General features: G+C 36.2%; 2 protein-coding genes across 3 annotated transcripts; both read left to right on the plus strand.

Annotated features, from left to right (window-relative positions):
- The first annotated feature begins 1,053 nt into the window (after nucleotides 1–1,053).
- On the plus strand, nucleotides 1,054–10,969 carry LOC136815533 (uncharacterized). Of its 2 annotated transcripts, XM_067071988.1 has the most exons (7): nucleotides 1,054–1,245; nucleotides 1,603–1,728; nucleotides 1,966–2,043; nucleotides 5,869–6,135; nucleotides 6,772–6,806; nucleotides 7,604–7,676; nucleotides 8,319–8,407. In XM_067071988.1, the coding sequence occupies exons 1-6, from the start codon at nucleotides 1,174–1,176 to the stop codon at nucleotides 7,653–7,655; spliced, it is 630 nt and encodes a 209-aa protein (XP_066928089.1). In that variant the 5' UTR covers nucleotides 1,054–1,173; the 3' UTR covers nucleotides 7,656–7,676; nucleotides 8,319–8,407. The 2 variants fall into 2 exon arrangements, with proteins under 2 accessions (XP_066928089.1, XP_066928088.1); XM_067071987.1 differs by lacking the exon at nucleotides 6,772–6,806 and having other exon boundaries at nucleotides 8,319–10,969.
- A 1,131-nt stretch (nucleotides 10,970–12,100) lies between these two features.
- LOC136815534 (N-terminal Xaa-Pro-Lys N-methyltransferase 1-like) lies at nucleotides 12,101–23,646 on the plus strand. Its single transcript, XM_067071989.1, has 9 exons — nucleotides 12,101–12,242; nucleotides 12,698–12,793; nucleotides 16,546–16,585; nucleotides 17,212–17,324; nucleotides 19,800–19,853; nucleotides 20,429–20,498; nucleotides 20,812–20,935; nucleotides 21,836–21,937; nucleotides 23,582–23,646. Exons 1-9 carry the CDS (start codon nucleotides 12,174–12,176, stop codon nucleotides 23,595–23,597), a joined length of 684 nt encoding a protein of 227 aa, XP_066928090.1. The 5' UTR covers nucleotides 12,101–12,173; the 3' UTR covers nucleotides 23,598–23,646.
- Nucleotides 23,647–23,896: the final 250 nt, after the last annotated feature.

Here is a 23,896-nt window from a genome sequence, read left to right on the forward strand (position 1 = left end):
CCGCCATCTTCGAGCGGAGTTTTTTCGAGAGTGGTACCCGCAAAGAAGCCATTGTAGCATTTAAACTTTAGCAAACGACAAACGGCACTACATCATAAGTGTACAAGCAAAAGTAGATCTAGCGTTCTCGATGCAGGTACTACTAAAAAAAACTCCGATCAAATATTTTGCTCGGCCGGGAAAAAAATTCAGAGTATAGAGCTCAGTGGTCGAGATTCAATTTATGTTCATACTTGCCAAGTATTTATATAGAAAACACCCGGTTTTAACACATAAAGCTTGTGGTTTGTTTTACCCACTTTTTGATCATTTGATTAGGAAATTTAACCAATCTAATCCAAAGTGTAGAGTTTTGAGTGGGTAAATAGTAACTTGTATTTCCACTAGGATTTGTTAACAGGCTCTGGTAAAATTTGGTAGTCGATTAATATCTTTAAAGCAGCGATAGCGCTCTATCTAATCCTTTGCTTAAAGTGTGCCTTATAAGCTATGTAGCAATTTGTGTGACCAATCAGGTTAAACAGAAATGCCGCTAATGACTAAAAAAAAATTATTGAACAAAATTTTGATTGAGAGTAATCATAAAGAAGAAAGCAATTATTTCCGTTGCTTGTTAAATGATTAATTATAATAGGCTAACTTACAATGCTCTTGACTGCTTTTTTGCCTCAAATGGGTACCACGTTGTCAAAGAGAGGTTTGGTATTTTTCTGCGACTGACAATGATTTAGGAGAAACTTTGCCTTCAGTTTGGATTAGTAGCGATTAAGTTTTTTTTAAAGTTTTCTAAAAATGTTGGTCATTATTTTTAAGTATAGTGGAGTCTCTATAACTCGAACACGCACGGGGAAAACAAATTTGTTCGAGTTATGGAGTAAGGTTTATAAGGCATTGTTAACTGAAAGGACCATAAATCTTGTTTGAGTGAGGGAGATGATCGAGTTATAGAGGTTCGAGTTATAGAGACTCCGCTGTATTTGTTTTTATCGTGAAAAGATGATGACTTTATTGTGTCCAATTTACTGATTTCCGTTTTCTTCTCTTTTCAGCGGAAAAATAAAACTAAAAAGCAAAAACAAAATATGTAAGACAAGTGAACAAAGAGATGACTTGGATGTTGTTGCACCTGGTGATTGGTTGAAGTCGGTGGTGAATAGGGGTCTGGTGACAACAATGAACTCGTTACCAGGTTTCCGTGGCAACAGTTTTCCAGTACGAAAAGTCATTGGTGCCCATATTGACGAGGTTTAGTATGCTTTATTCGTTAATACTTTTTTTGTTATTAGAACACAATTTTACAAGAATAACATGCTGAAATTTGGCTAAAAACCTTATATTGAATTTAGAACAATTTTAAGCCACAAATGTCAGAAATTGCTAAGAAACTTGTCACTATATTGTAAGCCCGTTACCCGTCCTTCAATAAGAAAACCACAAGTTTAACCTTATAAGGGAACTAATCTTCGTGGTGCGATGGTACTAAATTGGCGCATTTTTCGGAACTAATTTTCGTGGTAGACACTCAAAAAAGACAATATAGGTAGGAATATTTAACATCTCTATCCAAGCAGTAAACTAAATATTCAATTTGTTTAATTTCAGCATTCAAAGACATTTTACCAAGTCGAATGGGAGCCTAGTTGGGAACCGGCTGAAAATTTGAAAGGCTGTGAAACTCTTATTCAAGACTTTTGGGTACGAAACAACCCCATTGCTCGAGTGAAACAGGTAAAAATTACACGGTCCACATTTTGGAATTTTTCATAAACTTATACCAAATTGAATCATTTTTCGATCTCGCGTAACTTGTTTATCGATTTTTTTCTCGGAAGAAATGACTTGATTTGTCAAAAATAATATTGTTGCCGAGATCGACCAATAGCTTCACTTCTTTCTCGTATGATTTGTATCGATAATGCATGATCTTCCATAGAAAACTAATGAACTATTTTCTCAATTTTTAAGGAACCAGTGGACCAAATCTCGACAGTCGCTCGAAAACGATACGATTCCAATCGCTACTCGACCGCTGCCTTCGGAAAAGTAAGGTCATCATATCCCTTATCGGGGTTTGTCTTCCTGGGGGAGAGTTTTTGTCACGGCCTCATTTATTAGTACAGTGAACTCTCTCCAATTCGAACCTCAATAATCGAATCTCTCTGTAATTCGAACTAAAACATTAGTCCTCTCAGCTGGAAAGTCATGCTATACTTACGTATACTTTCCGTAATTCGAATCTTTTCCTAATACTTCTTCCCCTTTAAGATGTTTGTACTCTGTACCAGTGCATATCTCTTGTATAACGTAGCGTAGTACGACAATCCCTCTACGGCAATAAATTTTAAAATTTCCGAAGATATTGGGTCTGTTTACAGATACAGGTGTCTGTTGATAGACTGGAATTGTTTACAAAGTGCTCTTATGCTTTGACGGAAAAAGTTATACGTAAAGGGAGTTTTTGGACCTACCCCGGTGGGGTGGAGGTCCTATAAATTAACCCGTGTTCGTTAGTTAGTTAGTTCGTTAGTTACCAACTTTTCTCGAGATTGGCTCATTCAATTTTTATGATTTTTTGCAAAAAGGTGCATTACTATAAACCCTCGAATGTGACGGAGCCCGATTTTCGAAAAAAAATTTTTTCCGGCCGGTAGAACCGGAAATGTCCCGAAAAAAGCTGTTTTTTGAGATTTTCTCGAGATTTTATCATTAGTTTTTTGCGATTTTTTGCACATAGATGCACATTAGTACTGCCGAAAAGGTGTTTCTTAATTGCTTTCTCCGTTCCAATAGATATATAAATCGAAATTTAAAATTATACATTACTTCCATTAAATTCTAATTATTCGTTTTATAAATAGGTAGGTCCATTAAAGTATTACTAGCCGGTACCCGGCGTCGCACGCCGGATAAGCTGTAGCTGAACGCACTAAAAGTCCTTTGGATGTTGAAGCTGGCTTTAAAAAGCGATCAAATAAAAAAAAGAAATCTCTACAACGTTTAACTCTAACCTTCCCCGGGTGTCTTATCTTTTAACCATATTTGGATCGTGTACTGTCCCCCCGTGACATAATTCTTTGATTAAGTCAAAAGTTATCAGAAAGAGCATTAGGCTGCTGGCATCCACTAACGGATTCGTGCTCCTTATAGATACTATACTATACTACCTGGGGTTTTGTAGAGGTCTGCGATTCAGACTAAAAGAGCATCGTTTACTGTACCAGTGTCATTTGAAACGACTCTGCAGGTAGTTATTTTTCTCGCTTCGCTCGCGTTAAATATCAGAAGCAGCCACCGACCTAAAATTTGCAAATATCTGTTCTGATTTGCCAGCTGGAAGGATTTCCACGAAATTAAGAACAGTTCCTCGTTTTCCAGGGGAGAAATTTTTACTTCAGAACAGTTATATTTTTCCAGCTAGGAGGTAAAAAAACTTTCAGAACAGATACGAAATTACCAGGCGATTGATTTTACGCGAGTTAACTGTTCTTATCTACCAGGGCTGACAAAATCTTATAAGAACAGATCGCTAAAATTCCAGCTTGACATTGAAGGACTTTTAAGAACAGAAACTTAATTTCCAGCTAACAGTTCGAACAGATCCACAATTTCCAGATGTTTTGTAGAACAGATCGAGAATTTTCAGCTGCCACTCCAGGCAACCACATTCAGGACTTTTTTGAAATTCCCTCAGAACAGATAGGAAATTCTTAGACACCTTATTTATAAAAATAAGATATCAAACTATTTTTTTCATAAGAACAGATCATATTTTTCCAGCTGGTACCAATCTTCAGTAGAACAGATCATATTTTTCCATCTGGTCCAAATCTTCAGTAGAACAGACCATATTTTTCCAGCTGGTCCCAATCTTCAGTAGAACAGACCACTTTTTTCCAGCAGACTTTTTTCTTTAGTTCGCTAAGAACAGACCGCCATATCCAGCTGGAACGTGCCTTCAGAACAGATATTTTGAAGTCCCCCTTCGGTGGATGCTTTCGAAATATGATGTCCAGTTTAAAAATTCACAAGAATAGTGCAACTCTTTGTTTTTATCAGATCGAAAAAAATAAATAAGATAATTCTAAGTCCCTTCTAAGTTGCTTTTTTAAACCCTTGTCATAACTTTTCGAATTTAAACATAAAAAATGACGTACACACCTCGGTGCACACTTTTTAACAGTAACGACGACTTGAATATTTTTATAAGAAGAAAGAAGTGAACTAATATATCGCCTTTTGAATGTTGTTCTTGTCCACAAACTTTTTGATTTTTATGTTTTGATTTACGTTTGAAATATTCTTTTCTATGAAATGAAATTGTTTTGTTTTGAAAAGAATTCGAATGTCATTAATAAATACGATCGTTAAATACACATTCGAAAATATTTAAAACAAAAGAAGAGAGAAAAAGGCAAGTTAAGGCAGAAGTTAAAATTACTAAATGTAGATGGGCCTTAAATTTCAAAACAAAGGCTGAATAAAGTCTAAACCAAGCCAATAGAACAAATTTGTGGAGCAAGAGACTAAAAGTCATAATTTTAAAACACAAACAAAGCAAAAACGAAAGTGGTGACACACAGACACACAAAGCACCGCTATTAATATATAGACTTGTTATAAACTATATTCATCCTCTTTAATAATATTTGAAGTTTTTTTTGAGTTGAGAGTGATTTCGTTTGCTTACTCATCAATTTTGATTCACAAGCTTTTTGCACCTACCCCGGTGGAGGTCCTATAAATTCACCTCTGTCCGTTCGTCTGTTCGTCCGTCCGTTCGTTACCAACTTTTTTCGAGATTGGCTCATTAGTTTTTTCTGATTTTTTGCACAAAGATGTGTAACTATAAACCCTCGAATGTGACGAAGCCCGATTTTTGAGAAAAAAATTGGCAAATTTGGGCCAAAAAACGGCTAAAAAACGGGTTTTTTAGGCTTTGTGAAAAATTGGGTCATTAATTTTTTCTAATTTTTTGCATGATAGTAGGGTACCATCATAGGTAATAAGATGGCTCACGAAGTGTTGAATATGAAAGAATATATCAAGAGCATGAAATTTTGGTTTCTAAACGTTTTTTTAATAAGAAACAAACGACTAATTTTAATAGATCGTCACTATTTGTGTTCTGAATGATTGTTTAACGGTCATGCTCATGTAGATATATCGGCATAATATAACAATAGGCAGAAACTGTCCTGATATGAAATATGTGTCTGATATGAAACGGGAACACTTATATAAGAATAAAACCCCTAAACCATTAAGTACCACTGGCACCAGCTGGCACCATGAGATCGGTCCTGTACCGTCGGTAGGTCTCGACCTAGGAGCGCCGCAACCTTAGTTAGTTTTTGGACCAACCTCGACGGGGCTATAAATCAACCAATGTCCTTCCGTTTGTCCGTCTGTCTGTTACCAGCTTTCCTCGAGATTGGCTCATTAGTTTTTTCAGATTTTTTGCACAATGATGCAAAATGGCAATACCCAAAATGTGAGTCTGATTTTCGAGAAAAATATTTCTTGTACAAATTTGGGCCAAAAACTGCCTAAAAATAGGGTTTTTTGTAATTTTTGGCGGCAAGATGAGAGAATGGTTCTCTAAAAAAAGTATTTCTGACTAAGATTAGTACTTTTTTCTGATTCTTGAGTTTGCATTTTATTACTATTGTTGCCATTTTTCATTTCTATTTTTCTTATTACATTAGTCCTCAGGAAGGTCCAGCATGTCTTAGTTGGGGCGTGTAAACGCATTTAAAATCAAAATTCTCTTGAAAATTTATAGTGACGGAGTTATCGCACTTAATGGGTTAATAATTTTGGTCTAGAGATTTATTATAAAATCTGTTAACAATTTCTTCTTTAAAACAGACATCAAAAGGTTTTGGTTTAACCTACCCACCACGACGCACATCCCGAATCGGAACCACCTCAAGGAACGACAGTCACCGATTCATAGAACCTCTGTCATCATATTCACCTACTACCAGTGGTTCAATGGCGGGCTACCTGACGAGACGTCGGACACCACATCACTCTGTGAGTAAAAGCGACACGTATCAATTTTCTTTGGACGGTGACGAAGATTTCAAGACGCCTTCGTGTAGCTATTCAGCACATTCTGAATCCGACTCAAGGGTAAACACAACTCGCTTTTATTTATGACCTTTTCTACAGTTGACTCTCGCTAATAATTAGAACCCGAATGAGTTATTCATGATATGAACCACTGCAATGACTTCACGAAATTATGCAACCTTTCTGTTTTTGTTCCACCCAATACGTCACTTTTTCTATTGTTTAAGTGACGTATTGGGTGGAACATTTTAAAAGCTCTCAGAAGACTCTCCAGTGTTGCATATCATGAATATAAAGTATTTTAAGTTATGTTTTTTCCGTTAAGGAAATTAGTTTGAATAACTTAGGAAGGTTCGAATAATAGAAGTTCGAATTATTAGCGAGAGTCTACTTCATTTACAAAAAACTTCGTCTGCAGGCATTTCACCTTTTTATCGTTTTAAACAAACAAACATTAATAGAAGGGACAAATTATTTTCTAAATAGACTGGATTCGTTTATGCAAACTGAAATTATCCCGTATTAATTGGGCTATCTCAGAAAATACTTGTACCCTATATGTTTGGGGTCTTTTATTTGGAAAAGTGACCCTCCTGAATTTGTTTTTTCATTTTTCAGGAGCCACTTAGCTTTTTTTACTCACACTGGATTTTCAACCTAATTTTAATGACCACCCTGGATTTTTTTATTTTCCAGACCTTCCTGGACCTCACACCTCCTCAACAAAAGGGGTGAAGACTATTTCTGGAATAGCCCATTATCATACTCGTCTTACTGTAATACCCGGATTATTAAACGACACAAGTCTATGTTGATCGTTAGAGTGATTGTAAAAGTTTTGTGCTTTGGAACCCCCGTTCGTGATTGCAAAATTCTTACTTACTACACACACTACACACGAAAATACTGTCCCTTCTATGTACTTTACGTCCCTGAATACCTCTAGAAAGTTAATCATTCTTTTTGCCTTTGATTTATCGAGCTTTTTTAAAAAGTACACACACATAAGTAGTTGTGGTCTCTTGTGATCAGTACTCTTACGCCCACGCATGCATACACGCTTTTTTTTATAAGAATATCTTTCTATAAGAATATCAGGGTGAAAATTGGCCAAATCGTAAGAATACCCTCTAGGGTGAATTCCACAGAATTTGATAAGAATACAGTCATTTTGTATTCGGTTAATAGAAAAAACTGCTTCCTTTGTTAGAGATAAATTGAATCTTTGAGAAAGAAATGTAATTTTAACCCAAATGTTCACTCAAAAGTCCAAGACTCTCAAATTGATCATTTCTCATGTTTGTAGAAAAGTCAAGTCTAAAAAAGTAAGAAAAGGTTAAGAATATCTCATCCACAATTATGGCACTTAAGAATAATTGACCCTCATCCAAAGTACACTATTCTTATAAAAAAAGCGTGTAACACACAAACGATTAAGTGACCGCTCGTTTCAGCTTTCCTATAGAAACCAGTCTAATAATTAATGATTTACTTGCATCTGTAACATTACACTCTCTATTTTTTTAAGTTTTCGAGTGAGAGAGGTTCAATATCAGAAGACACAGCTTCGACATCCATGAAGTCATTTTTAAATGATAGAGGTTTGACTGATTGATTTTAATGATATAGAGAATATAAAAATGCTAGCTTTAATTTTATCTAACACTCGCAGGGAACCTAAATGAAGGGAAAATAATCTCTCATTTTTTAACAAGGGAAAGAACAACTCCCACCACCTTAGCTTTCCAAAAATGTATCAACAAGTGCTTTGACTAAAAAATCGAGTGATTTTACAAATTTCCCCCTACTACAAGGGAAAGAACAACTCCCGCCACCACAAATTTTGAGAAATTCTCTTATTTTTTCTGCTTTCTCAGTGTAAAGGAGTGCCTCTTTTTATATCTTTTAAATTCGTTAGAGTAGCCTTTTTAATGAAATGCTTTTCATGTGTTTTTTCTTTGTTCTAGATCAAAGATTTCTTTGTTTTCTCCCACTTTTCTGATATTTTCTTGTTTCTATAATGGGCTTTTCCAGAAAAAATTTGAATAAAATCAGTGATTTACCCCCCGGACAAGCATCAGTTGACCCCCCGGACAACCCAAATTACCCCTGAACAGAGCAAATTTAAACCCCCCTCCCCCGGACAAGGCAAATTTTGATTATTTTTCGCTACCCCCAGACAATATACTCGACCCCCATGTACGGACATTTTCTGGAAGAGTCCAATCTCCTTGTATTTTCAGTCTTACCACCAATGAATCTAATTTCTGATAAACAACAACAAAAACAAGAGGAGCGGACGTCGACGTCGTCCGACAATTCACGTAATTTGCGCCCGTTTTCCTGCCACGTTTGTAGTTTCCGTGCGTGCGAGAAATACAATCTTTTACGTCACTACGACAACAGGCATTCGTTACGTAAACGTGACGTCAATATCGTGTATCCGTGTCCTGTGTGTCAACGCACGTTCAAAGGGAAAACGTATTTGATAACTCATCTTGAAACTCATGCTGAGTCAATCTCAAAACCCTACCGTTGCTCTATTTGTCAGGCGTCGTATGACAATGTGACGGATCTGGAACGTCATCATTTGTCTCACGAATTTGATCTGACCACGGACCCAGGTGAGGAGGATCAGGATGACGGTAAACCGAAAGAACGAACCTCTTTACTTCAATGTCAAAAATGCTCTCTTGGTTTCGATTCACTAGAATCTTTACAGCGTCACCAAAGACGCCATATTGAAACAATCGGCACCGGTACATCGGCCGTAACGACGGTAGCGGCGTCAACGAACCAAGCATTTACTTTCAAACCGCTGACGAAAAAGCCGAAAAAGAATGGGAATATTAAAGGACTCAAAAGAAAACCCATCAAAGAAAACAAAGCCGAACGAAAACACGATAAAGCGAAATTTAGAAAACGTCTCACAACAGGCCCAGAATTTTTAAATTGTCCATATTGTTCGAGTCAATTCTCAAATAAAAACTTCAACGGAATTACGAACTTAAACATTCACTTACTATTAAAACACAAGAACACGATCAAAGCGAAACCTCGTACTCCACCTTCACAAATGTCCGAAATGTGTCAAATTGTTTACGTCCCAGACCTCTTTAGATTGTGCATTTACAGAAAAAACATGGTATTGAGTCTGACGAAAGCGCTCAAGGTAAGCAAAAATCGCCGAGAAAGCGAAAAGAAATATCTGAAAGTGAGGTAAAACAAGACCTAGGAGAAGAACATCAGTCCGCCGTCTCCACGAACATCATTAAAGGTGAAAGTGTGAATAAAAGTACTGTGAATTCTAATAATAAAACTGATCGAAAAGCTAGACTGCGGAAACGTCTCGCAAAGAAACGATCCCAACTCAAATCCAAAATCATCGTTACGAGAACCCGCTCACAAAGCCCCGTTAAAGCTGCCTCGTCCTCATCAAACGGTGATGACGTGCCGAAAACATCGAAATTCAATAAACGGCGAGATGGCGGTGCGTCAAATACGTCACAATCGGGTTCTGTATTCCGTAGAAAGGGACGTCCGCCGGGTATCGGGAAAGTCATTGCCGGTAGAATCTTGAAGAAGTACCGATGTCCGCATTGTCACTTGACCTATATCCATCAACCGAGTTTCATTAATCACCAACGTACTTGTAAATCCTTGAAAGCTACCGCTCTTCAGTTGACCAATAAAAGACTCATGAAATCATAGATTGAAAATTATTAGGTTTGGGCGTAAAATCTGAGAGTCCTCTTGCGCCTTTGGTTGTGTCGGTGTCAACCCTCCATGGATTCCAGCCATTCCAGCCCTTGAAACTCTCTTAATTATATTTTTCTTTTTCTTTGTTAATAATTATTTGTCTAGTATTTATCTAACCGACTAGTCTCGAATCAAGACAATATCCATCACTGAATCTTCCAGGCTAGGCGATCTTCGAAAATGACATGACAAGCGATCTAGCTATGAAAATTTTGATTCAAGAAATGCACCAAAGCCGCAAGTCATTTTCAAAACTATTCCGGGCGTTCATTAATCCTCATAGTTGGGTCGTTTAGCATAATTTACAGGAAAAAAAAATTTTCGACCTGAAACTTTCTCTAGACCTTCTCTATAGGATGCTTATGTCTCAGAAAAAATCCCCTATAATCCCACTGGTGATCCTTCTCAAGATAATTCACACAGAAGATGCAATTTATGGTCAATTTCAGACAAAATGTGGCGAAAAGTGGAACTTGCGCGTGAAATATCTCGAGTTACCTAAGGAAATCGGCTATAACCGTTTGAAGGTCTTCTATGTAGTTTTTCGAGAGCTTTCGAATGGTATACATGATTTTGTCTGAAAATAAGGTTTGAAATTTTCAAAAAATTTCGCCCTTAGGGTTTTGCCTGGGGGAAATAGAAATTGCCCAAAAAAGGGATGTTCCACCAGTGGGATTTTAGGGCATTTTTTCCTGAGGCTTAAGCATCCCGTAGAGAAGGTCTAGGAGAAAGTTTCAGCTAGATATTATTTTTTTCCTACAAACAGCCTTGTATTTTTGTAACACGACCATACTATCATTTTTTGCCAAGGATAAAATCATTCAGTTTGTTTTTTTCTCCCCAGAAATTTTTCACAATTTTAGAATTTATACTATAGAAATGTTTACTTATTTTTTTAGAATTGAGTTATTTTAAAGTATAATTTTTTATGCCATAATATTGTATTATGTTTTTTAAGTCATTTTTTTCAATTTTCGATGATTATTTTGTTTTCATTATTGGTTTTGATTTTCTGTCTGTGCATATATGAGAATATATAGTTTTATCAATATAGTTTTTCTATTATATTTTAGGCTGTAGGTAACTCGAGGCCCGCATATTTTCGCTATTTCTTTACAGATACACTTTTCCCTCGAGATTTCAAAAAATTGGATATATGGTCCTTAAGTAACATCATTTTTGATAGTTCATATTTTGAAGACATTTCTCTCTCTGGTATAAATATTTTTCAAGCGTGTAGTGTAGTGCAGTGGTAGAGCATCCGGCTACGGTTCCCATCCGGGTCATACCAAAGATTCTCAAAATGGTACTTGATGCCTCTCTGCTTGATGCTCAGCAATAAAGAGAAGGATGAAGGGTCAGTGGAGAAAACAAGCGAGAAAGTGTGGCGCCCTCCCCTACCTTCGGGTAGATAGCTTTTGATAGAGTAGTCCTCGGGTCGCGTCCGACTGCGGTCGCAGACTTTTTCAATTGTGTTTTTAGCACTAATCAGGAGAACATTTGAAAAAGTGTGAAATCCGTTAAACTGTAAATCAAAAGTGGTATTATCACTCTCTCTCTAGATTACCCAAAATGCATTTGTAGGAAATATTATAATCTTTAATTTTTCTTTTTAAGCGATTAGTTTCCTTTATAATATTATATCACAAATGATGAATTGAATAGAAGCTTTTCGAAGTGGATGTTGTTTTACGCCTCTCTTGTTTTAACTAAAGTTGGGATGGGGTAGGAAGCACGGATTTCTTTAAAGCCCTAATGGCTAAATAGAGTGCTTTAAAGCCTTTTAGATACAGTAAAAAAAATGAATATCGCAAATAATATTATTGCTATTGTTTTCCAAACCTAAAAGAAGCTTCTGATTGGTCAAGCGCTGAAATCCTATTGTGATGTCACGTGACCTCGGTAGGGTTTCCTACCTAACCACGGAACACTTTTCAGCCAAAACGCTCTATCTAGCCATTCGGGCTTTACAGAAATCTGTGGTAGGAAGGTGTCACTTGTAAAGGATGGCGTGTACAAAATGGCACAATATGTATAATTTTGAAGCAATATCTGTTATACTTTCTATAACAAAACGATGAATAAATGTTAAAACCTCTTTAATAATTATTTCTACACTAAGTTTTTCCTGATTATTTGCTTTACTCTATTTTTGGATGACTTTTTGTGGGGTTGAGTCACACCTGATCACACACGGTCCTAAACTTTTATAATTTATTTTCAATCTCTATTTCTTCATACTATTTTGTTCTTATATTTTAGATTGCAAAAAGAAATAATACAAAATAATTAAAATATTACTCCTACAAGAAAAACAAGTAAAAGAGAAGAACACAACAATGGATGACATTGGATTACGAATGAACAATAAAGAAAAATGGTATGGTGATGCCGCTACTTATTGGCAGGTAAAAAAGTTTACAATTCATCGCAGACCGTTCTTTGGGTGTTTATTAAATGTTGTTTTAACATCCCAGTTGTGACTTAAATCAAAATTTTCGGACAATTTTATGCCGGATTTCTTGCTAAGTTTTGGATTATAAAGAAAACTTTTGAAGAATCAATAGACCTCAATTCTGACCGTTCTTTGATCTTTCACTTTTTAAGGGCGTTTTGTGAACGTTGTTTTAACATCCCAGTTATGGCTCAAATCAAAATTTTCGAACAAATTTATGCCGGATTTCTTTCTCAGCTTTCGTGCTTTATAGTTTGAATTCAATTCAAGGACTTTGAAAGGTTAGATTTTAAAGTAAAACCTGAAAAATCAAAGGACCCTAATTTTGATCAATGTTTTTTAACTCGGCTCCAGAAAAACTACTTCGTCAACTTTTCGTTTCTTCTTCTTCTTCTTCTTCTCTTTCAGAAAGTTGACCCATCAATTGACGGAATGTTACAAGGCTTCGAACATGTATCTCCTGTTGACGTTAAAGGCTCTTCCAATTTCATCAAAAAACTCAAGGTGGGTGAGTCAAAGCTAACATATTTTTTTATACTCTTAGGTTCCAAATAAATGGGTCCCCCCGCTTTTTATTTTTCGAAAATTTTCTAACCTCCCCGGACCTTATTAGCCCCCCCCCCCGTTTATTAATTGTTAAGTATTCTTTCAGCTTTCAAAGAGAAGGTCCCTTATTTGAAATTACAATTTCCAACCCCCGCCCCGGCAATTAGGTTCCCCCGTTTATTAAAATTTTTGAAAATTTTCTCCCCCCCCCTCCCCCGTTTATTTGAAACCTAAGAATACGTTCTGTAAGCTTCATACTGCTTAGCTAAATACTTTTTTTAAGTATAAAACGTATGTTTATGTTGAACTCGTCACATCATATAAAGAGGCTTTTTCGCTTCAAAATACTGCATAATTCACCAAAATCTTAAGAATATTTGCTGTGTAAAATCCATTTTCCGTCTCAGAAGAAAAACCTTTCTTTGAGCACTGCTTCAGAAATTGTAAAGTCAGCCTTACTTCAGGGTAAAAAGTCTTTAAAGGATTGCTGGTGAATTACTGTGTACAACTGTGTTTGTTCGCCAAAGCAACGAATCCGGAAATGTTCATAGATGTTAGAACCGCATTAAATTAGAAGGTAGATAAATAAGAGCAGAAATATTTTTTTAGGTGGTATAACTTCACACCCTTGATTTTCCATAGATATAAAGCTATTAAATTTGCTTATTGTAATTTTATCCAAATGCAGTTTCCAATTCGATAAATGAACTCTCGCTAATTCGAACTTCTAATCTTTCTATAAGTCGAAGAACAATTTTGGTCCCTTGAAGTTCGAATTAGAGAGAGGGTTATCTGTACCATTCCAGAATAACCAATGATTGTCAATCCTATTCTAGAATAGCCTATCAGTGAATGTCAATCCTAAAATGTTTGTTTGGCAATGCAGATCGTTTCCATATACTGTTTGGAAGTGACGATCAACCATAAAAGTCCTGGTAACAAGTTCACCATAGTCATCAACACCATTTGGCAAACAAATTTCGTTTTCTTCACTTTATGCCAGCATGCCAACATGGCTAGCCAAGCGCCGCAAACACCGCCACAGAAAACTAAAAACAATAACACTTTCTCATAAACGCGGCTACGTCTCACCGATAAACTGTGTAGTAGAGTCATATCACTGAACGTTTGATCCATATCGTAGACATCGTAATCGGTGACAAACATGTGTGTATTATTGTTCGGCACATTCACCGATCGTGCGATCCATTTATCGACGGCAAAAACAACGGCTGTCGTTATATTAATAACAATGACGTATAAAATGACGGCTAGTCGGATATGTCCAAAAAAGACGCAACCGCCGAAGAAAGTTGTAGTCATTAGGAATAAAACGGAGAATATAGCAATTGAGATTTGATTACATGCAGCCAAACCACACATCTTTTGTCTTTTGTTTTTGCCTCAGCCAATCAAATTTAAGCAATAAGCAATATCTGTCTTAATCCTTTTATTTTGTGACCAAAACAAAGTTTTTGGTGTATATTTTTGTCACCCCCGTCCTATTCAGTCACCAGCTCTATCTCATCAAATAATCTTCTATTTTTTGCCACCGTCAAGAATAACTTTGAACAGTTGTCCTAATAACTGACGAACAAATGTATATGACCAAATAATTCTTGTCAGATAGAATTTAACAGAAATCCTACACACTACCACAGTAATGGAACTATACTTTTAATACTTTTCATTCAAAAAATGTTTTTGAATATTTTATGATGAAAATTTTTCCCTATAAAAATCTTTCATCGAATGAGGCTACCTTAATTTTGCATTATTAATGAAGTTGATTGAGCTTACACTGTAAATACAGTAAATAATTTAGCTCGCTCTTCACTACAACCATAAATAACACACGGATCATCATCTATCGGCGGAATTCCGGATTTTCAATCTGCTAATTTTTCTATTTTTATTTTATTTCACGGTTTAAACTTTTTATTTTTTCTAGTTTTATTTTTGGCTGAAAAATGATAAAAAGTTAGGGAGCGGTCATAAAGTATAGCGTAAACCGGGGCGGAAGAGATTGTTTGGATAATTTGTTATTTTTTGTACCCAATTATAAAATGTATTTCATACCCTCAAAAATATATGACCCGCTTTTTATAAGAACAAACTATATAAGAACTTAAAGTTTCGATGGCCAAAATATTAAGAACAAGTTTAGAACATTTTAAGGCTTCGTGGACACCCAACTTCTTATGAAATCAGACAAAATACTCACAAAATGGCGAAAATAAGAACATTTCAAAGTTTAAAACTCAAAAGTTAAGGTCATCTTAGGGTTTTCAAACATTTTGGATGTTCTTATAAAAAATGCGTAATTATAGACCTGGATGTGCGAAAACTGGATCCTGGCACACTGTATGCATCTAGATTAAAATTACATGCTTTTTTTTATAAGAATGGTGTTTTTTCAATTCATCATGAATATTCTTAAATTTTTGGGAAGAATCATACTGAAACATTCTTACGGTATTCCTAGATTTGGATCCAAACCCAGCCAAAATCTAGCATGTAATACATACCTCAGGCAAATATTAGGCATTTTTGTTGAACCTTTTAGCATTGTTGGGGAATAATTGGCAATTTGATGGTAAAATGCTCTAAAAATTGCATTCTTAGGTTGAGTTTCCCAATACCATGATGGTGGGGTATTCTTAGCATATTTTGAATTTGTTGGTCAATTTCATCATGAATATTCTTATAAAGTATATCCTTATAAAAAAAGCCTGTAGCGAGATTTAATTAGGTGAGTGTCGGAAAAAAATGCACTCTTTACTTATTGCACTTACACGGCCCTCTGATGTTTTGGCTCAAGACCTTTTACCAGTTTCCATTGATACTTTTGTTCTTCCGATCGATGAAATCCCGATTGGGTATCATATTCGGGTATTTTTCTCGCTGGAAAAATATACTTCAGTTGGGATTGGGGGCCCACCGGATATATGCAACGGGGGTTAAAATCAACTGCAGCAAAAGCTGCTCACGATTATTTTTCTTTTGCTTGGAGCGAATTTCTTAAATTAGTGTAATTCGACTTAGGAAATAATTGTATAGAATGACTTCAACAGATTTACTGTATGTTATACACGGAAACTTATTTTGTATGGTGTTAGAATTTGGTTAGTGAATTCCCAATCCTGACTAAGTTATTTTGTGGTATATTTGTATATTTCTTCGAAATAAATAGACATTCGGAAGTTAGAAATGAAGGGTTATTTCTTCTTAACCCTTTAAGTACCAATGACGAGTATACTAGACTTTGGCTATCTAGGAGGGCAAAGCCCTCCTGTAATGCCCAGTTTGAGTTAGAAATCGTCACTTTTGGTCTAACTCGTAGGAATTGGATTGGGTTTCATGGTCAAGCAAAAAAATATCAAACGTGAGTCTTTCCAGCGAGTATTTAGGCAAATAAGTCAAAAAAAATGCAAAAATTTGACAGAAATCCACTTTTTCAAGATTTTGACCGTTTTTTGACCATTTTTTGTCAACAAGTGATTCAAAAACCTCCAAAATTGGCCCTGTTTTACTTGACTCTGTCCTCTAGCGAATTAATTTGAAGTTTTACAACTGGGCACCTTTCTATCATTCAGGCAGGTCCGTGCAGCGGAGGACTGAGAATAAGTTCCAATTATAAGAAATTTCGAATAATAGAAGTTCGAGTGAGTGAGAATTCGCTGTAGCAATCTTTTTTTTTTCCATCACAGAATGAGAAGATTTTGACTACAGATTGTCATCGTGCTGCTGGTAAGATATTTAACTGTGTTTTTGGAAATTTTGCTGCGTCAGCAAATAATCTCAATTCTTCAAAACTTTTTATTTGAAGTTTCCTCCCCCTTCACCCCCCTTCATCGACCATCAGAATGATATTTTCATTCTGTTAAAACCCTGAAGTCTATTTATTAGCTTTAAGTGTGTACTTTTTTTTTTGCTCTCGTGTGGAAACCAGTCTCAAGGGCAGTGAAAGGCACTATTCTATTTACGCTGGCATGGTTTCCACTGTGTAGAAAAGAAGAGTGATCACTTAAAGCGCATAGACTTATAGTAAGGAATTTAATATCTTTAATTTATATTGGGCTCTTCCAGAAAATGTCCGTACACAGGGGGTGAAGGATATAATGTCCGGGGGTATTGAAGAATAAAATCTACAAAATTTGCCTTGTCCGGGGGTAAACTTGCTCTGTTTGATTTTGCTCTGTTTGAGAGTAATTTTGATTATCCATGCGGTCAACTGGTGCTTGTCCGGGGGGGGTTAGACCTGCTGTCCGGGGGTTCAAAAGTCACAATGTCCGGGGAGTAAATTTCCAAAAAATGTTATATCCTCCACCCCCTAGATTCAATTTTTTTCTGGAAAAGCCCATTTTTTTGTATAGATTTTGGTGCTGGCATTGGAAGAGTCACAAAGCTGTGTTTACTGAAACACTTCAAAGTGGTCGATATTATCGAGCAATGCGAAAACTTCACTAATAACATCGTTAAATATATGGTAAGCGTTTTTAAATTACAATGAGGTGTTCATTAAAAATCCATACAGGGGGTGGACGAACCTTTTCACGTCAAAAAGAATTCTTTAAAATATGTTGATACCCCCTAGAAAACGGCAAAAATTTTCAAAAGAACCCTTGGAATAATTTGTCATACTTTTAAGGTGATGGGTGACGAACCCCGGTAAAATGAAAAACACCCCCTGGAAATTTTTCTACGATTACCCCCTGGAAATGTTCGTTTACCTCCCTGTATCGGTATAAAATCTCTTTCCACAGTAGCGATTAAATTACATATTGAATACAGTAAAATAAGTCGTTTTCAGTTAAAGTTTGAACAATTCTATAAAATGGTCACCGTATTGATATGCTGATAGTGGAGACCAGGCCTTAGGATCCGCCGTGCACCCACACTTAGTTCTTTGTTGGAAAAGTATTTTAAGAGAAAATGGGTGACTCCCTAGTCCATCCCTTTTAAGACATTTATTTAATTCACTTTTCGAAAAATGAATTGGGTTCATGACGCTATGAACTTTAAAAAGACGTTAATGATATGTTGCATCACCTTCTTTTATAAAAAGTGCTAAGTTTTAATGGGTAATTAACTTTTTTGTTTTGAAGTTTTTTCAAACTGTCCGCAAAGAACTGAACTGTTTAAATTTTTCGGAAAAAATTTTCTAAATCAATGCATCAAAAGTTTTGGCTGTTTTTCTTTGAAAAAATGGGATGGAAAACTGGTCAAAAAGCACTATTTTCAAGATTTTGAAGCAAATAAGCTTTTAGAAAAATTTTCCAAAAAAAATAATTTTAGTTCGGTAAAAGATACACCATCTACCGCAAAAAAATTTTCAAAATATTTTTTCTTCGCTGAAAATACATTTTCTTCTTCATCAAATTTTTTCATTGCGATTCTTAAATTTTCAGATTCACGAATAATTGGCCTGAAAGAATATGTATAACATGCCACAGTTTTGTGGGCTACATCAAGTAGAAATTTATATTTTGCAAGTGGCAAATATTAGAAATTCACCATGGTCAGAGCCTTTCAGGTATTTGTTCGACTTCCAGATGTCAAAAACTGTCCTGGGTCATCCATAGTCCAATTTTATCATAAAAATAGCTTGACCTACCAACAACCTTTTTCCCTATCTTTTCTGATTCGTGTTGGTAAACCATGGAAATGCGGTTTGAACTCAAAACAAACACGTTTCAAACGTCTAGAGAAGTGAATGAAAAAAATGAGATGAATAATTGTTAAAAGTATCCCGACACACTCAGAATAGCCCTATTGAAGATCTTTGGTTTAAAATTAGATTTCGGTTGGCCTAAATTACACATTTTTTTATAAGCAACTCCAAATTTCGGGTTAGGGCTGGGGTTGTTTGGCATTCTAATTTATTTTCTGAAAAAATTTGCTTTGACTATACCCCTGATAATGGTTATCGTTTGCCATGGTTAGATTATCAACAAAACTTTTACTTTATGAGATAGTGAAAAAAATTTGGGCAAATTTTAGGGCTCGAACCGTACCGTAGCAACATGGCTGCTTATAGAAAAATTGTGTACTTGGATTCCCACTTTCCGGCGGGGGGCACTCGTATGGTCTGACCCACGGCATGTGCCGCCCTTAAGGGTAAGTTTTTCGAGACCTAAATGCACTGTAAGGGTGTACTTTTTATAAAGTGCACTACAAGGGTCTTCTTTAAGCTGGATACACTGTAAGGGTGTGTTTGGGGATTGCTGAATTGGCAGTTCTGACATTAAAATCTGATGTATCTGTATAGTTTTGACTCACATCCAGTTTGATTTGATCCCAGGCTCATTTTCAGGTAACTTAAGCGAAATAAGTTATGAAATCAAACTACACTGTAAGGGTAAGAAACGTTCGATAAAATGCACTGTAAGGGTCCGATTTTGAAAGCCAATTTTTTGGCGGCACATGCCGTCGTTTAGAAATCGAGTGCCCCCCCCGGGCCCCACTTACAACTTCATCTTTAGAAAGAACACGGAAAATGTCATATCATTGACAATAAGGTGCTCCAGTGGAAAAATTCCAAACTAACTTTAACACGTTCACTGCTGATAATTGCCCGAGGGGATTTCACCAAGTTTGCGTTTAAGTGTACTTCTATTTTACTTTAAATAACTCCAAATTACCAATCGATGCAGAATTGAAAATCTAATAAAAATAAAGCAAGCTAAAAGTTTCTGTATCAAAAGTTATAGCCCTTTGAAGACCCAGCGATTTGGCCCCTTTTATGATGAACAAGAAAAAAGAGACTGTTTAATCGAGACAAAGTTCTAGTACCACAGTCACTGACCTTTGTATGCCCCGAGCACTGTGATGATGTAGCACTCGACATTAATTTTCAGCACTACGATTGCTTCTTTACGTGTAACACTTTCAAAAAAACTCCAATCAAAGATGGTGATTATAGCTTTTCCCTGGTTCATAAAAGATTTTAAATCATTTTTAGAATGACGATTCACTGGCATCAAGAATAGAAAATATCTTCACCATTGGAGCCCAGGTAAAAAATGTTTTGTGTCACTAAACAACATTTGGTCCCAAATAAACGTCTCCCCCGGTTATTAATTTTCAAAAAGTTCTCGTTCCATCCCTTTTCTGAAAAAAATTGTCATCCAAAGCTGAATTGCTCTAAAAAGCCTGGTTTTAGTCTATAATTCTCTTATTTTGGGGTTTTTGGACGTAGAATATCTGACACCCCGGGCCTTTTAATTCGGAGCCCCTACTATTCGGGACCTTTGAGTAAACACGAATTAAGTTTTATTAAGTTTTTTCAATTTGATGCCATGAAAGAGGGTAAGCAGAACTTAAACCTCGATTCGCTGCCAGAAAAAAACACTGTTTACAGGGATGGCAGATATATTGTGTAGGGGTAAGAGAAAATTCCGAACAACTTCCTTGTTACTACCACTCACCCAATATGAATTTGTAATGCCCAGTGATAAAAGTTTTCATGTCCAAAGAGTCGATTTTAAATTTGTTCTGGTGTAAAACATGTGTAAAACAAATAAAGATAACCTCATCGAACCTATGAATTATTGTTGAAATAGCGCACCGTTTCTTTTTCACTTTTTTCAGTCTTTCATCCCATCTGCAGGACATTATGATTTGATTTGGATGCAATGGTTTGTTGGTCACTTCACCGACGGTAAATTGCTGCTTTTTTATCATTGGGTTCCTAATAGACCTTTTCAAAAATTACGTCGCAAATAATTATCCCTTTTTTAGTGATCTTGTGCAGACGATAGGATCGTCTAGGAATTTGTATAAGAATTGATAAAATGTTGGAAAAAAATATATACAGGGATATACAAAGGTCAGTGCCATTAGAGTACTCCTTTCCTAAAAACTCCGATCAAAGATTTTGCTTGCCTGGGATTGAGAAACTTGGTCCAGGGTATATGAAGGTCATATAATCGACCAGAATTTTGAATGATTTTTCTGATTTATCTTTTCTTCAGACGATTTCGTTGCAGTGTTACAGAACTGTAAACGTGGATTACGAGAAGGAGGATGTATTGTGATCAAAGATAATGTGGCTTCAAAAGAACCAGTGCTTGATGAAGATGATAGCAGTGTCACCAGGTAGTTTCACCATTACTTACGTTTTACATAAGATTCGCACTTCCGCATTAAGATTTTTGTCCCTTTTCCAAAATCTTTCCGCTATTTTTCCCGGGATAACCGTCATGAGATCGGAAAGAGTTTGTTTCTAAAGCTACGGAAAATCTTGTATTAGCTCAAGAAACTGCCTAACTTTTCAAAGCTTATTTTTCAACTACCCAAAATCCTGGTCTTTTTCAGGTAGAAAAGTGGCAAAGGATTCCTTGTGCGAAAATGGGAATCTTATACAAAATGACGGATACATCTTTTATAAGCAACTCTGTTTTTGGGCTTAGGGCTAGTCTAAACGATGATTCAGACCTACAGTTTCTGAGAAAATTATTATATAGGTTATTTTACCATCCCTAATATTATATCATATTTGTGCTTGTTGGGTCTAAGGCTATCGTTTTCCTTATTGAGATTATCAAAAATTTCATTTACGAGTTAACAAAAAATATTTAGCTGACTTCAGGTCTCGAGTCTTAGTACCATAGAGGTTCTTTAATAAACAATATGTTGATAGATAGAGTCGACATTACGTGCATTGTCAAGTAATTTAGAACGTTTGGACAGACTTTCGATTGTTCGAGTTCGAGTGTATCTCGCGTTTATCGTTTTGTAGTAGACTATGTACGCATTGTCTGTTTGATAAAAAAAAATTCCCGTACGGAAACCTCTACTTTATTCTCTCGTCGTCTCCCCTCTCTCACCCGTACTCCACCGACTGCTCGGTTTGAAAAATCTCAAATCCGAAAAAACAATGACAACAGACCCTCTACGGCAATGAATCTTGAAATAAGCCGTAGATATCGGGTCTGTGTACTGACTACAATCTACTTAATGTTACGTAACAATGGATTCCTTTTTTTTTTCTTTCAGAACTCATGACCAATTTTTGAAGATTTTCAGTGACGCAGGTTTAGAATTACGTCAAGAGGCGGATCAAAAGGGTCTTCCATCCACTCTGTTCACCGTCAAAATGTAAGTTTCCATGCACTCTGTTCACCGTCAAAATGTAAGTTTCCATGCACTCTGTTCACCGTCAAAATGTAAGTTTCCATCCACTCTGTTCACCGTCAAAATGTAAGTTCCATCCACTCTGTTCACCGTCAAATGTTAAGTTTCCATCCACTCTGTTCACCGTCAAAATGTTAAGTTTCCATCCACTCGTTCACCGTCAAAATGTAAGTTTTCCATCCACTCTGTCACCGTCAAAATGTAAGTTTCCATCCACTCTGTTCACCGTCAAAATGTAAGTTTCCATCCACTCTGTTCACCGTCAAAATGTAAGTTTCCATCCACTCTGTTCACCGTCAAAATGTAAGTTTCCATCCACTCTGTTCACCGTCAAAATGTAAGTTTCCATCCACTCTGTTCACCGTCAAAATGTAAGTTTCCATCCACTCTGTTCACCGTCAAAATGTAAGTTTCCATCCAAGTCCACTCTGTTCACCTTCAAAATGTAAGTTTTCCATCCACTCTGTTCACCGTCAAAATGTTTCCAAAGTTTCCATCCCCACTCTGTTCACCCGTCAAAATGTAAGTTTCCATCCACTCTGTCACCGTCAAAATGTAAGTTTCCACCACTCTGTCACCGTCAAAATGTAAGTTTCCATCCACTCTGTTCACCGTCAAAATGTAAGTTTCCATCCACTCTGTTCACCGTCAAAATGTAAGTTTCCATCCACTCTGTTCACCTTCAAAATGTAAGTTTCCACTTCTGTGCTACAGATAGATTTCGCTATTTAGTCCATCGTTTGCAAGATTTTTTCAAGATTTTTGTAAATTCTTTTTGGATCCTATCGGGGTTATTCAAGACATACAACGAGGTTCTTTTAGTTATTTTCTTGTGTTTTCTTTTCTTCTGAAATTTGTCTCTACCTACCTAAACACTGAGGAACCAATGTTCGAAATATCTAACATCTATGGTATTTTTGTCTCGATTCTCCCTCAAATATATAGACTGCTCTCCTAGTGTCGCTCGAGTGTCATGGTATACGACATGGCTTTACAGCTCCGTGATTCTTACTCCTTCGTGGGTAGAACCCATCACGAATGCATTCGGAGGGCTCATATCTATCTACAATCATGGTTGAAATATAATGAGAATTCCGGTTATTTTAACGTTTTTAAAGCTTTAAAGTTCCGGCGAGAAAGTCGATTTTTGGCTATCTCTTTAATTTAATCGAATATTTCAATTTGGGAGGGGTTGGCAGACTTCCAGGCTATAGTCTGAGCCTTATTGGACTATTTTTGAACTTTTGAATCCTCAGATCCTAAGAACTCTCCGGTGGATTTCCCTTTTTTCTCAAATATTACGACCTTGATTGTATATACACTCAGGAAAACTGTTTCATTCCAAAACTGGTCGATTCTTTATAACTCAAACGATTTTTGCCTGGTTCCTTGAAAATGTATATTCTTCAATACCATATACAGTGGAATCTCCATAACTCGAATGCTCAAGGGGTGGTTGAGTAAGGTTTATAAGGCATTGTCAACTGAAGGGACCTGAAAATTTGTTCGAGTTAAGGAGACATTCGAATTAGAGGTTCGAGTTAAAGAGTTTCGAGTTAAAGAGACTACATTGTAATTCATTCAGATTTGTTTTCTTTTCAAACACAGGTACGCTTTGACTTAGCAATTACCGCTATTGCTATTCGTCTGGACAAACATACTCGAAATTCGGATCAGGCGAAAACAATTGGATGCTAAGTGCAATGGTTGGTGTAAGCAATGGTTGGTGAACGTATCATGACTAGTAACTGAGATTGTTTGATAGTTTGAAGATGTTGTTTACAATTTCACGCTGAAAACGAACTAAAATGGATCCATTTCCAATACTGTGGGCCTTTTTCATAAATTATTTTGCGTGCAACGGCTACCTCATTTTGAAAACCATTACCAAGGTGATTAAATACCTTGAACCTTCAAGTTTTG

The sequence above is a fragment of the Clytia hemisphaerica genome, unplaced genomic scaffold (genome assembly GCF_902728285.1).
Source record: "Clytia hemisphaerica strain Z4C2 unplaced genomic scaffold, Clytia hemisphaerica genome assembly, whole genome shotgun sequence".
In the NCBI taxonomy this organism is placed as follows: domain Eukaryota; kingdom Metazoa; phylum Cnidaria; class Hydrozoa; order Leptothecata; family Clytiidae; genus Clytia; species Clytia hemisphaerica.

Excerpts from the sequence above, each read along its gene's own strand:
- LOC136815533 (XM_067071987.1), top strand. The coding sequence starts at position 1,174 with ATGAACTCGTTACCAGGTTTCCGTGGCAACAGTTTTCCAGTACGAAAA. Across the intron at positions 1,246-1,602 it reads TTGGTGCCCATATTGACGAG|CATTCAAAGACATTTTACCA; the intron begins GTTTAGTATGCT and ends GTTTAATTTCAG. Across the intron at positions 2,044-5,868 it reads CGACCGCTGCCTTCGGAAAA|ACATCAAAAGGTTTTGGTTT; the intron begins GTAAGGTCATCA and ends TCTTTAAAACAG.
- LOC136815534 (XM_067071989.1), top strand. The coding sequence starts at position 12,174 with ATGGATGACATTGGATTACGAATGAACAATAAAGAAAAATGGTATGGT. Across the intron at positions 12,243-12,697 it reads ATGCCGCTACTTATTGGCAG|AAAGTTGACCCATCAATTGA; the intron begins GTAAAAAAGTTT and ends CTTCTCTTTCAG. Across the intron at positions 20,936-21,835 it reads GATGATAGCAGTGTCACCAG|AACTCATGACCAATTTTTGA; the intron begins GTAGTTTCACCA and ends TTTTTCTTTCAG.